The sequence below is a fragment of the Poromitra crassiceps genome, assembly GCF_964638095.1.
Source record: "Poromitra crassiceps genome assembly, chromosome: 11".
NCBI classification, from domain to species: Eukaryota; Metazoa; Chordata; class Actinopteri; order Beryciformes; family Melamphaidae; genus Poromitra; species Poromitra crassiceps.
In genome coordinates this window covers 11769755-11784660 of record NC_139643.1, presented here as the reverse complement: position 1 = coordinate 11784660, position 14906 = coordinate 11769755, and the positions used below count along the sequence as shown (strand labels likewise).

Below are 14906 nucleotides of genomic sequence, written 5' to 3'. Positions count from 1 at the left end.
CTCCCACCATCAAAGAAAGACATGTATGTTAGGGTTAATACTCCTGTCAGTGCCCCTGACCAAGGTACTGGCAAAAATAACTGGAGTTGGTCCCCGGGCGCTGCACAGTGGCTGCCCACTGCTCCTAGTTCTAGGAAGGTTCCTAGTAGAGGATGGGTCAAATGCAGAGGATAAATTTCCCCAAGGGGATAAATAAAGGATAACTTAACTTAACTTAACTTTGTGTGCAAGTGTGTGATGATAATATGTTTGGTATAAACCTGGATTGAACAATATGTACTGAACACTGAGATAGCCTAGTGATGACTAACAGATGAATCCTAAATGAAACAAAGTGTTTTAATCTGAGGGATGGATGACTGTGCTTTATTGGGGGGGGGCCGGCCAACTCACAGTTTAAATAAAGAGGAGAGGATCCTACAGTAAAGCACCATCCTCCTGTCACCGCTGCAGCAGCCTGCAAGAGAGAGGAGAAGCAGCCTTTAAACATGGTACGTGATGGACAGACATCCAGATGTTCAGACTGACACTGGGGGAGAAAAATCTATTTGAACCTTTAATAGGCACAGATTTGTATTTTCTTGAAAATGAATGAACTGAATGTTTAATCTAAAATGTGCTGTAGGCTATTTTTACCCCTTGTGAGAGTGAATGTTTACTTCGCCTACTTTACAATGCAGCATCAAGTGGCAATATGGTGAGATCAAGCCAGATTATGTGACATATTGTAATAGATTATGTCACATATTGTAATAGATTATGTCACATAATAGGCAAGAAAACGCCAGAAACAAGGGGATTTCTATTGGGGGGAATTTAATTTATAGCTTTGTTTTCCAGTTTCTCAGTGTTTTGTAGAAGCTGTGGTGGATATATTTTTTAGAGCTGCAACAATTAGTCATTAAAATTAATTGCCAATTATTTTATTAAACTTTAGATTAATAATAATAATAATAATAATAATAATAATAATAATAATAATAATAATAATAATAATAATAATAATAATAATAATAAATAATAATAATACATGGGACTTGTATAGAGTTTTTCAAGGACTGTTCCAGCTTCTTAAATGTGAATATTTTCTTGTTTTAACAGTAAACTGATTCTATGTTTTTCTTGTTCATTTATTTATTTTTTTATTTTTTTTGGGGGGGGGAAGGGGGCGACTGACAGTTTCACCATTTTATCGGACTAATCAATTATTTGAGAAAATAATCGACAGATTAATCGATCATTGAAAATAGTGACAAAGATATATTTTTGACAGTGTAATCTGATGACTGACCCAGTTCAGTTGTCTCTATCTCCTCCTGCAGTTGTTGCGTGTGTCTTGGCTGGTGCTGTTGCTCAGCGGCTCCTCGGCACTACAGACCTTCCAGGACTCGGACCCGGACACCGGCGTGCGGGTGGTCTGTGACCGATGCCCGCCAGGCGCCTACCTGCGCGCCCCCTGCACGGCCACGCGCAAGAGCGAGTGCGCGCCGTGCCCGGGCGGCTCGTTCACGGAGCTGTGGAACCACATCGACAAGTGTCTGCGCTGCGGGATCTGCGCACACAACGAGGTGAAGTAGCCACGCCTACAGCTATTATACTGTAGCAATGTAAAAATACTCCTCAAGTAAAAGTCCTCGTAAGTCAATAAGGTATTAAGAGCGAAATGTAGGAAAGTACTCCAGTGTCAGTGCTGTCTGCCTGCAATCTGCCTGATGAACTCTCTCTCTCTCTCTCTCTCTCTCTCTCTCTCTCTCTCTCTCTCTCTCTCTCTCTCTCTCTCTCCCTCTCTCTCTCTCTCTCTCTCTCCCTCTATCTCTCTCTCTCTCTCTCTCTCTCTCGCCTCCCTCTCTCTCTCTCTCTCTCTCTCTCTCTGTCCATCTCTCTCGCCTCCCTCTCTCTCTCTCTGTCCATCTCTCTCGCCTCCCTCTCTCTCTCTCTCTCTCTCTCTCTCCCTCTCTCTCTCTCTCTCTCTCTCCCTCTATCTCTCTCTCTCTCTCTCTCTCTCGCCTCCCTCTCTCTCTCTTTCTCTCTCTCTCTCTCTCTCTGTCTGTCTCACTCCCCCCCCCCTCTCTCTCTTGGACAGATCCATATCATAGCATATCATAGTTTGTTGTGTGTGGATTGATAATGGCTTCATTGTGTAGGATACTGTGTATGCTGCATGGTTGTGTGGCTGACCTGTGTGGGTTTTCTCAACATCACTAAATGTCAAATTGGGTTTGAGGAAATCCTATAATAAGAATGAGAAGTGTCCGTGTGTGTGTGTGTGTGTGTGTGTGTGTGTGTGTGTGTGTGTGTGTGTGTGTGTGTGCGTGCGTGCGTGCGTGCGTGCGCGCCTGCGAGCGTGCGTGCGTGCGTGCGTGCGTGTGTGAGCAGAATTTTACCCGGCTACAGCTATGCCGTTTTACGTGTGATCGGGCTGAAACTTTCAGGGGGTGCAAAGAGCACCCGTGCGGGTGACCTGAAGGAGCCGGATTTTTTTATTAGGGTGATTGCCCTAATTACCTAATGATGTGATGTCATCAGTGATTATGTCAGTGATGTCATCCTTCATGGCTGAGGGTATAAGTTCAGTGATGATGTCATCAGTGATGTCATCTGTGATGATGTCATCAGTAATGTCATAGAGCAGGTAAGGCCGCATAGCGGGCGAGCCTATAGGAATCGAGCACTCTGATTGCTAGTGATGTAAATCCATGGCTAATGAAAACCTATCAGCAGAGGGCTGCTTAGATATCAGCAGGTCACTGTTTAATCCATGGCACTGTCCATGGTGCTGTGTTGGTTGGTTGGTGTCTGTGTGTGTGTGTGTGTGTGTGTGTGTGTGTGTGTGTGTGTGTGTGTGTGTGTGTGTGTGTGTGTGTGTGTGTGTGTGTGTGATGGTTTCAGCCTATAGACTGTTTTCACATAATTGTGTTGCTAGAGAACAGTTTCAAACCTAGCTTATTTTTTGCATGTTTTAGCAAACACTGCAACAGGAAGTAAAGCTGGGGCAATTGAGAATGTTTATGTGATCAAGTTAAAAGTGTCTGCCCTGACAGGCTGTCACAGACAGTCGCTGTCCATTGGCGGTGGTGCTGAACCGCTCACCACTTGAGTGGTGTAATGTAACTAAGCAATAATACTTTGTTACAGTACTTAAAGCAGGACTAAACCCCCCAGCTTTCTGGCAGAACGGCATGCTGCTTGATTTGAAAAAACTTTGAAATCGACGCCATGACAGTTTGCGCACCGCGTCGAAAATAAGTTATATGAGAGCTAATCTTTATCAATATCAACAACTAGCCAACGCTGGTGGCCTGTATGGAAATGAGCGTTGCTCAAAATGAAAGTGATATCAATTTTGTCATTCAGTGGCGAACTAGAAATTTACTCCATTCACTCCCTGAGTATATAGTTTTTTATTGTTTCGTTTTCAGACATTAGTTTAACAGTATAACTGCAGACGGGACAAAACCCAAAACAAATAATCTTCAAGCAAGTTACATACAATGTGACAGTGTCCGTCTACAAGTGTTCAATCTGAAAGGAAACATTTTCTCCCACCCCGTAAACTTAGTCCCATATCCAGTTTATGATCCATTTTTGTTTTAAATGATTCAAAACAAAACAAAACAACAACAAAAGCCCAAAACAAAACAAAAACAAGAAAGCAAGTAAATGAATTCAAACTAAGACAGAAAAGAGAAGAAAAGAAAAGAAAAAAAAAAAGAAAAAAAACCCTACTCCATTCACTCCCATGTGTGTGTATATAGCCTGTCTAAGTATCGTTAAAAGAGCCTGGTGACGCAAGCCTGGTTACTGGTTAAGCCAGGACAAACCCCCCGCTCTCAACACGCTCATGTAATCACAATGCGAGATTTCTCTACGTTATTCCCTTGTCCAACTTGTCATATACAGCGCCATGGACTCCCTTTTTAATTTTAGTTTCCCCCCTTTTCGTGATTCTTGTCAAAAGGTGTAGTCCACCTCTGCGTTTTCCTCTCGAGCGCAGAGCAGAGCTGCATTCTCCCCCTCCCCCCTCCCTCCTCCTCAGCGGCTGCTCACAGGCGACACAACCTCCTGCCTCCTGCCAGTTTGGCTAGGACGCTCGCCCTCACAAAACAACAACAAACAAACACAAACAAAAATCGCTGGTGTGCGATTTTTCTGCACATTTTTTTCTGCACAATCAGTATCTGAAATTGGATACAGGATTGTGGGAATCCCGCATCTGTTTGCGCGAACCGCTGCATACGACTGGGCAAGCCGCTTGTCACAGACAGGCGGGCAGAGCGTCAGTGCAGCACCAGCAGCTCAGTCGCCTATAAGTCGGAGGTGAGTGTCACTTCACCTGTCTTCTCCTCCCCGTCAAAAGTGAGCCAGGAAAATACATTTTAGGCTGTAGGCTGCTTTTGTGAAAAAGGGGCACAGAAGACTCCTCCTCTCTCTCTTCTCTCTGCACAATCAAAGTGGTTGAGTGGTTCTCAATGTGGGGTCCGGTGACCACCAGTGGTCCTTGAGAGGATTCCAGGATTCTCTGTTATCTCTCAACCTAATATATATGGAATTCTGGACAAAAGCATATCTAGGCTACATAAGAAAAATAAAAAAAATCTGATTTGCATCTGAGAGACCAAATCTCATCATATGGCGGTCCATTGCCACAATGTGAACTAAATTAGGGCTCCTTAATATGAAAAAGGTTGGGAATGATTTACAGCAACACAATGCCATTTCCTTCCTTTTATGATTATAGTGGCGTTTATTGATAGTATTGTGTTACATAGGAGTTGATAGGAAAATAACAGGCGATTGTAATCCTGGGTAAATCCCGGGAAAGGGTACAGGGGGAGTAGGGGAGTAACTATCTTGAAATCCCATAGTCTTTGGTCTATCGTGACGTCACGACGTATCAAATCTCCCATTCATTTGAGGGCAAAAAAAGCAGTGTTCGAGCAATAGAGGGCACTTATGCAGCTGAACATGATCCAAATGGTACAATGGTAACAGTTTGGTCTCAAATGTCGACATTTTGACCAGAATTCTTCACACACCACCCCCAAAGTCTATTGGTTAAAAACTGAAAAAAGTGTTTCGGGGTTTAGTCCTGCTTTAAGTATTTTGGGGATTATCTGAATTTACTTGAGTATCTACCTGTATATTTCTGCCAACTTTCACTTTTACTCCACTACATTTCCTAAATAAAATGTATATTTTTGCTCGATTACATTTCCCACAAGCATCTTAGCAAAGTAAAATCAGAAGAAATCTTCCTAGCTTGCAAGTTATGTTAATCACGATCCACCCTCCATTCCAGTTGGTGGCGGTAATGCACCATAACGTTGTTTGCCAACCGCTATAAAACTCAAGAAGAAGATTTCCACTCAAGCCCAGGCATGTCTTTTGGTTGCTTTTTTATTAAGAGCATTTACTTTACTTACTTTTACTTTCAATACTTCAGTACATTTAATGTCAGACAAATACTTGGATACTTAGTTAACGACATTAAATACTTTAAGACTTACATATTGTAATAGGTGACTTCAACTTCTACCAAAGTAATTTTCTGGTAAGCTATGTGTACATTTACTCGAGTGTGGTATAGCTTTCAGGTAGCCTACTTCAGTGTTTCTCAAATGGGGTCCATGGCACTTTGCCAGGGGGTCCGCGAAAAGTTTTCAGGGAAAAAATAAAAATTGTTGTTGCAAAAGCTTCATAGTTCAACGAAAATATTTTATGCTTTCAATCTAAAATGGTTCATGGATTACATTCTAATCTATCAATTTAAAAGTCAAGCACGTTACCGTGGTAACAATTAAGCTTAGCCCGAAATCACAAATCAGAATGAGGGGGTCCCCGGTATATTTTCTATCTTGTAAGGGGTCCTTGGCTGAAAAACATTTGAGAACCTCTGGCCTACTTCATCCACCACTACAGTAGAGCGTCATGTGCTGTCCGTGGTGCTGAACCCTAACCCATTTGACATGACTGGCAACCTATTTTCTTTTCTAAGTGGCTTCACTGTATGCTTTATTAGACGTATTGCTCAGCTGAATAAGGGACAGTTTGTGCTTATGGAATAAGATATATCAGCTATTTTGCAGTTGTGAATTTTAAAATGGCTTCATCAGAAGGGCCCATCGAGAATGCTCCGCCCCCTCTGTGTGAGAGTAGCTCCACCTCTGATCCGACTACACACTACTTTTAAAGACGTCAAAAGCCAAAGGATTAGAAACCACTGGTTTCATCTTTAACAATGTGTTGTAGGCCTATTTTAAAAGCTTGCTATATTATCCATGGTGTCAAATCTGCATCTGCAAAGTAAGTCAAGCTGTCAGATAAATGTAGTGGAGTAGAAAGTAGGCCTACATTAAGTACAGTACTTGAGTAAATGTAACTGTGTACTTATAGTTACTTTCCTCTGTCCAGGTGGTGAAGACTGCATGCTCAGCCCAGCAGGACTGCCAGTGTGAATGTAAGCAGGGATATTACTACAAGAAGAAGTACGAGCTGTGTGTCCGCCACAGTGACTGCCCTGCTGGACACGGTGTGCTGACCAACGGTACGACCTCTGTCTGTCTGTCTGTCTGTCTGTCTGTCTGTCTGTCTGTTCTCTGTCTGTCTGTCTGTCTGTCTGTTTGTCTGTCTGTCTGTCTGTCTGTCTGTCTGTCTGTTCTCTGTCTGTCTGTCTGTCTGTCTGTCTGTCCGTTCTCTGTCTGTCTGTCTGTTTCTATGATTGTCTGTGTGTGTGTGTGTGTGTGTGTGTGTGTGTGTGTGTGTGTGTGTGTGTGTGTGTGTGTGTGTGTGTGTGTGTGTGTGTGTGTGTGTGTGTGTGTGTGTAAATCGGTCTACCTGTTTCTTTTTAGAGCACGCCATGTGAAATTACTTTTATCTCTCACATTTCTCTGAGTCGCCCGCCTCTCCTCCGTCCGTGTGCCACTCTTGCAGCAGCAGCACTGGGAAGCAACAGGCAGAATGGATTCACATATTTGATTGGCTGAGTAGCATCATGTGATGATTTACAGTGCATGCAATTGGTCTGTGAGCTTCCTGGCAGATAAACCAGTAATGTAAAGGCTAGAAAAGCATGTGCCGATTAAAATAGAAATGCTCTGAAACAATTATCAATGATTTGTAGGGTTAGGGCTCGGTCCGGATGAACGGCGTCTGGGTCCGGATGCGGACCGGAGTCCGGACTTTGAGGATCGCCGATTTAGTGTATTTAACACATTCACTGCCAGCCGTTTTTTTTTTACTGTAGGTAGCTTCTGCCAGAGGGTTTTTTTGAGGATTCTGGCTCATTTTACAAGAGCCGAGGATTATTTTCTGCTTGGACTTTGTGAACACAAAGTTCACAAAAGTACTAATAGAATGTGTGCTTTCTCTGTCTAAAAGAGTTAGTTTGTAGAGTTAGTAGTTATGTAGATATTAGCCGTTGAGTACAGCATGGTTTCAGCGTCTGAGACTGAAAGCTGAGATAATCGCAGTTTTGTGAAATTCAATCAAACAGGCAGAACAGTCACTTTAACCATTTATTTTTGGCATCAGTGAGAGATCAGACATCTAAACAATATAGTTCTGAACGCCCTCTCCTTCAAACTCCTCCCTCCGTGGGCGTGTCTGGTGGCTTTCAGCAGCGTTTGTCACAAGCGAGTTTCTACTGCCTGTCTGAGCAGTGAGCAGCCTCCCTCCCTGGCGTGGATGTGTGGATGGGGCTCACTCGTTTCTTGGGTTTGAGAGCTTTGATGAAGCTTTGTGCGATTCTAGGCTTTATGCTGCGTGTTTCAAAGTGTGTTTTCCACCCAGTCTATTTTTGGAACCCTCCACCGTTGTGCGCCCGTGTGCACCAGCGTGAAAGCGTTTTCGCCTACAGTATGAGAATGAGGCTCGTTCGTTTCTGGGTTTTCGGTTGAGCTCAGCTGGAATGAAGCTGTGTGCGATTCTGCGCTTTCTGCTGGTGTTTCAAAGTGTGTTTCACCCATAATCTATTATGCAAATTTGCAATCCCCCACCGCCAGCTCCCAGCGCGATAATGCGCGAAAGCGAAAGCGTTTTCGCCAATCCATTTTACAGTATGAGAGAATGGTTTCCTCGCGCGTTCCCCTGCAGTTTTGGCTCTGCTTTTTCTAGTCTGGAGAGCACTGTCGCCACTTAGTGGGTCGGTGGAATGGGTTGTACACGTTCGGTGGCTCCAATATTTTTATAGGAGACGTGGGGGGCGTTGATCCACGTCCCACCGTCAAATTTTTTTTTTTTTTTTTTAAGACGAGATATCTCGTCATTGGCAGTCAACCGTTGGATTTTGTAAGACGAGATATCTCGTCAATGGCAGTGAACGTGTTAACAAGCGCAAATTCGCAATAGCTGCAACCAGATATGTGATGTCAGTCAGAGTGTGACATCATCCACTCCATTCTGATGTCATCCACTCCATTGGGAAATGTGCGGCCATTCTGGCTGCAGCTAAAAACAATATATCAAAAATATAATAGTGTGGCAGTGGTGTCATTCTCATTCTCTGAAACATGTCTGAAATGTGTTTCCCGGTTGAACATGTTTCAGAGAAGCCTTTCCTCTCTAAGACAAAAGGCTTTGATGTGTTTGATGTGGGTGTTAGTGTGCTGAGTCATGGCTCTGACTGACTGTAGAGACTGAAGGTGTGGTTGTAACTGTCCTCTCTGTCTCCCCCTGCAGGCACAGAGGACCAGGACACGCTGTGCCAACCGTGCCCCAGCGGCTCGTACTCTGCTCTGGCCTCGGCCCACCAGAGCTGTACGCCCCACAGCAACTGCTCTCCCCCGGGACAGCGCCCCCTGCTGAGAGGGTCCGTCTGGCACGACAGCGTGTGCGCCCCCTGCCACCAGGGGAACAACACTTTCGGTAAGAAAACCAGTTGAAGGGGGAGGGGAGGGTGATGCTGCCTTCAAATGCTCCTCGGAAACTCTGAGTTCAATTCAATCGAAAGTTCAATTACAAATAAACACAAGAAAGATATACCCATAAAAAGGACACAAAAGGTGAATAACAAAAAAAATGAAATGGATCATGTAAGAGTATGTTATTTTACTTGTGAAGAAGCTTTAATGTTGTTATGAAATACAGTAGTACAATGCTGACGAAACATGACTCACTAAATCTGGCTCAGTTCGCCCTCTAGTGGTTAAAACAAGCACAGGGGTTCAGTTGGGGATGCAGTCAATGACTATACTATCATAATTCATTTTGTAAAAATCAGGGGGCAAGCTTGGGCTTGGACAGATGAAGCCTATGCAGAAGTGATAAAATCATAGTAGTTCCTCAAATGGCCACTTGAGGCTGGCTCCTCCAATAGGGAGTCGGTCCCCATTCACCCCCATGTTAAAATGTCAGAGTTTACAACAAGATTAAACATGTTTGCAGCCAGATTCAACAAAGTCTTCAGGGTTCGTACGGTCATGAAAAATCTGGATAAGTCATGGAAATTTGTTTAATAAACATTTCCAGGTATTCATGTGCTAAGAAATAACGTAACGTTCACTATATAAGCAGGGCCGTAGCCAGGGTTCCGAAATAGGGGAGGTCCAGCAAGGGGAGGCGGATTCGGCGGCGCCCGTTTAAGCCATATTTAGAGTAATATATCATTTTAAATCAACATTAGGATTATACTGTTGTGATGTCATTATTCAGTATATTCTCTTTCATGTCACCACCTGCTCAGCTCTCCTGTCAACATAATTGTAACTAACAAACACAAACTGTTTTAGCCAAATTCATATCAAAATGACACCTACAAACACAGGTACACAACCCAAGCCGTACACAACACACAAAGTTACTTAGACAGACTAGACACTTACTTTCTTGGTTGTTGCTAAAAAATCTGTCAGTGTGTGTCACTCACTGTCTGTCGTTCGCTCACTGTCTCGCAGCTCGCTCACCTTCAATTATCTCGCCAGGCAGACAGACAGTCATCACTCACCACCATGCTGCTGCTCTCTCAGAATCAAGTTACCGCGGACGCGGCGTCAGATGACTTCCTGCCTGACCTGCCTTTCATTTCAAAATAAAAGCGATCCCGTGTTTTTCATGCTTTTCCTGTTTTCCATGCAGATTGTTTTATTTTTTTACAATCTTCGTTCTCAGGACACTCTACAATTTTCTGTTCCCAAAGTCCGAACTGAATTGGGGAAGAAAGCTTTTAGGTTCTCTGCACCCACCGCATGGAACAGTCTGCAGTCTGATCTTAAACTTAATAGCTTAGTAACCTTAAATGGTTTTAAGGCTATGGTAAAATCTCTTGAGAACAGGCTGTCTGTATGCAAATGTTTTATTTGATCATTTTAATGTTTTTCAATTGTATGTGTTTATGTGTTTGTTTGTTGTAACTTTGTGTTGCTGCTGTTTCTTGGCCAGGTCTCTCTTGTAAAAGAGATCTTTGATCTCAATGGGACAAACCTGGTTAAATAAAGGCTAAAAAAAAAAAAAAAAAAAATCTCTGAAATATTAAAAAAATCTCTGAAATATTAGGGAAGGTCCGGACCTCCCCGTCCTCATAGCTAGCTACGGCCCTGTATATAAGCAGGCATGTGCTCACTAACGTTACCTGAAAACGAGTTTGGTGGCCTGTTAACTAGCCTATACAGCTCCATGTGTTAACTCAGGGAGGCAGGCGGGGCTAGCTGCTTGGCTAATGAAGAACAGGCTAATGCAACAGACCAAGCCCGGGCCGAGCAAAATGCAGGTTGTGTTGCGGCAACAAGTTCAATGAACATGAGAGAGGAGGCGGGGCATTAAAAAGCTACGCCAAAGGTGACAAACATCAAAGTGTTGCTGCTCGTCAAGCTAGCGTTGCTGAAACTCCGATCACCGGCCTGGGTTTCTCAGCACAGCGAGGGAACTGCTATCGTTGCACCGAGCAGCACGTCTCTCTTGTTTTTAAATGGTTAGCATGTAATTAGCATTCCCCTTAAAGACGCCATGAAAAGGCATCATGGAGTTCTGTGTTTCCTAATCACTTACTGATTGATGATTATGTATGTGTGTTGCAGATGGAGCGGACTACCTCAGAGAAATCCTGCCGGGTTTCTTCGCTCACCAGAACCTGGCGCTCAAGCGTCTGCGGCGTCTCGTGAACAAGCTCCCCTCGACAGACGGCGACAAGCCAAAGGAAAACGTGGGACGGCTCCACCGGGAGGAGCTGCACACGCTGATCCACACGTGGGTCAGCGGTGCCGCCGCCGAACAGCTCCGCCTACTTCCGGCAAATCTGAGGAAGATCGGAGCGGGCAGCGCCGCCGAGAAACTGGAGAAAAAGCTGCAGAGGATCGAGTCGGCGCTGACGGAGCCATGTGCTGCTGCGGTCGAGGCTGAATAGGAGGTGGAAATTATCTATCTGACTCAAACTAACAGAGTTACTTTGCAGCTGCACTCCAGATCCACAAGGAACCAGCTTGGATGTTAGATGTGCTTCCTCCATCTCTGTCTTTAAATCCAGACTAAAGACATTTTTATTCTCTGACCTTTTCAGCCCACAAATGTTTTAATCTGTTGTCATGTCTACAGCTCTGTATCCAATGTTGCTGCTTGTTGTTGCCTTTTGATGTTTTGTTTTATTGTTGTGTTTGACGTTTAATTTATCTATTATAAAAGGGAGCATGTGGGCAATGTTCTCCATTTCAATTTTGTCCCGGAAGTGATGTCATCAGTGATGTCACTTGAGCAATTGTGCATTGTGACATTATCAGTGATGTCATAAGAGTAAATGTGATGTCATCAGTGATGTTGAAGTTGTGACATCATCAGCGATGTCATGAGAGCAGGTGCGCACAGCATGCGAGCTGCAGGGCCAGCTCGGCAACCTGCAGGGCAGGCGAGGCCACACAGCGGCCGAGCTAGCAAACCCGTGCGGCGGGCGAACTTAGGAATGGAGCCACCAGGACGCACCCCAACATTCGTTTTTGATGAGTTTGGAGTAAGAATTGTACTTTGGTCAGCTCAAGCTGTGTGTGCTCTATAGAGATAAAATATACTTTACTTTACTTTACTTTACTTTAATTTACTTTACTTTACTTTACTTTATTTTCCTTTCTGTGTGTACACTACCAGTCAACGTTTGGACACACTTTTTTTCTTCAACTACACAGAAACACATTCTGTCAGGTGGGTCCAGAGTTAACTGTTGTGTGTTTTGTGTGTATTGGGAGAAGTTGACTGCTTCGCTGTTTTCATTTAAAAAATCAACATATTTATTCAAACATGCTGCCAGATTCCAGATGCACTATTTGACTCAATACAGGCTCCGAGGTTTTAGACTTACTGCCCATTTACTTCTGTCTTGTCCACATCCCCCAATCGATTTGCAGTGCATGTGACTTAAAAAAAAAAACAGAACACTGGCATTACCCTTAAAAATAATTAAATGAATGAAGGAATGAATGAATAAATAAATAAAACCAGGCCTGTATCTACCTCTTCAGTCTGTGCTTTAACTTGTAGGCCTATGTGACATGTGAACTAAGAAGTATATTTATTTTGCTATTTATCTCATCAAGGTGTGTTATGCCATTTTTATACATGAAAAGTTTATGTGCAAACTAAGTGTATGTGTGACACAATAATAAAAACAACAGAAATAACCAATTATTATTATTATTATTATTATTATTGTGGATTTTTACATGTATATATCCACCTTTTTCTTCAGAGTAACTCTACATGAAAATACAACAAAAAATGATTTACATAAAATATCATTAAACAATAAAATGTGCAAATCAACGTCATTGACTGGCTGAGATCTGATATTTAATATAGCACACGTGCATAGAGTGATTTTCCTAATGCAAGTACAAACATGAAGAATGTGCTCTGCACTGTCTGTTAAAGCACACATCTATCAGTCTTAACACTGTTAAAACAACAGCTATTGGTGATGTTCTTTCCATTCCTGCCTCCATTTGTTTGTGTTTTTCTTTCGGTGGATAAGCGGCCAATCACAGATGAGGTGACATCCAGGTGTTTGTAGCAGCTCAGTGGAGTCTGATGTGAGAAGATGTTTCAGGATGTAAACATCAGGTGAAGGTCACTCAGGGTTTGGTGTCAGTCAGTGTTCATTTGTATGAGGTCCTGGAGCCCCAAGAGCTCTGTGTTGGTGTGGAGGGAGAAGGTCCAGAAGAAAAGGAAACAATGAGCACAATACAGCCATAAAGTTTACTGTATACCAACAACAGTAGACCTGATGTGAACAGTACAGGGACCTGGGCCCCTATCGTTGCATCGGCGCTGTTTCTAGGCCGAGCGCCTGGCGCAGCGCAAATCAGTGGGCGTGGACCAGCGCACTTGATATCGTCGTGCTGGCGCTACACGCAGCCTAAAGCATTACAACCACGCCTTTTAAGCGTAAAATTATGCACCGTCATGCTCATTGGATAACTGCAATAAACGAATCGCACGCTTGCCTTTTTAGCTCCAATTCCAGTGGGCCCGCAAAACCAGACGAAAGCCAAACGCTCTGCCCCACCCCCCCCCTCCCTTCATCCAGTCTGTCTGTCTCCATTATAGGCTATTATTCCATATTATTATGCTTCTCAAACCAATCTAACTGCAGTTTAAATACTGCAAGCATGTAAATACGCTACACTATAGCAAGATCAAAGTGAAAAGAATGTTCTAAAGGCATCAGCTAGAAAAATATAGCCTATCCCTATATGATGAGATTAATTTTATATTGGTGAAAGTTTGTCCAGAACGATATCGTTTTCTCTCCCCTGCTGCAGGTAGAATGATGCACATAAATATACCCTACATTATGTAAAGTCATTGCATAAATGTGTTTTTATTGTAAAACTAAATGTGAAGTAGGGCCAAGTTATTGGAGCGGACATCACAGTAGAGCACATGACAGTAGAAAGCGTTCCGCTGTCACTTATCTAAATCACGTTAAATCGATGAGATATATATAGGCCCAGGAGGACTTATATGTTTCACATAGGGTGGTGTATTCATTTCGATGTTTCATTTGGTCCAATATTGAAATGTGTACAATTGCAGGTTGTGTTACCATTACACATTAATTTAGATCGACCTTTTATATCTATTTCGCCTCATTTGGTTGCTATTTAGTAGCGAAATGGAGAAGCACAATGCATGCTGGGACAGGCCAGACAACTTACAACTTATTTTTCCTATATGGGAAGTGTGTTGTGCCTGTCTAAGCGAGGGAGTCAGAGAGAGAGAGAGAAGGGTGACAGAGAAGAGGCAGAAGAGCACTGGCGCACTGAATAGGCCTGGTTTCAGAGAGAGACAGAGAAGGGTGACAGGGGAGAGGCAGAAGAGCACTGGCGCACTGAATAGGCGTGGTTTTCAAAGGCGCAAAGCGCTAAATTTACGCCAGGTGCGAAGATATCAGTACGCCGAGATTTAAGGCCGACACGCCCACTTTGGCCCATTCTGGGACTGCGCCACGCCCATTCGGCCTAAAGCGCATTTGGCAGCGTAAAGCCATATTGATATCGTCCCAAAACAGGCGCAAGACACGTTTTTTTGCGGTTAAGGCCCGTTTTAGCGCCGAAGGCCTGTGGGAGAATAGGGGGCCTGATGTAAACAGTACAGAGACCTGGGCCCCTATCGTTGCATCGGCGCTGTTTCTAGGCCGAGCGCCTGGCGCAGCGCAAATCAGTGGGCGTGGACCAGCGCACTTGATATCGTCGTGCTGGCGCTACACGCAGCCTAAAGCATTACAACCACGCCTTTTAAGCGTAAAAGTATGCACCGTCATGCTCATTGGATAACTGCAATAAACGAATCGCACGCTTGCCTTTTTAGCTCCAATTCCAGTGGTCCCGCAAAACCAGACGAAAGCCAAACGCTCTGCCCCCCCCCCCTCCCTTCATCCAGTCTGTCTGTCTCCATTATAGCCTATTATTCCATATTATTATGCTTCTCAA

General features: G+C 43.7%; 1 protein-coding gene across 1 annotated transcript; it reads left to right on the top strand.

Annotated features, from left to right (window-relative positions):
- The first annotated feature begins 475 nt into the window (after positions 1 to 475).
- LOC310785205 (tumor necrosis factor receptor superfamily member 6B-like) lies at positions 476 to 12583 on the top strand. Its single transcript, XM_083646201.1, has 5 exons — positions 476 to 491; positions 1323 to 1568; positions 6412 to 6544; positions 8677 to 8862; positions 11010 to 12583. The coding sequence occupies exons 1-5, from the start codon at positions 489 to 491 to the stop codon at positions 11333 to 11335; spliced, it is 894 nt and encodes a 297-aa protein (XP_083502327.1). The 5' UTR covers positions 476 to 488; the 3' UTR covers positions 11336 to 12583.
- Positions 12584 to 14906: the final 2323 nt, after the last annotated feature.

Excerpts from the sequence above, each read along its gene's own strand:
- LOC310785205 (XM_083646201.1), top strand. Across the intron at positions 1,569-6,411 it reads GGATCTGCGCACACAACGAG|GTGGTGAAGACTGCATGCTC; the intron begins GTGAAGTAGCCA and ends TCCTCTGTCCAG. Across the intron at positions 6,545-8,676 it reads ACACGGTGTGCTGACCAACG|GCACAGAGGACCAGGACACG; the intron begins GTACGACCTCTG and ends CTCCCCCTGCAG.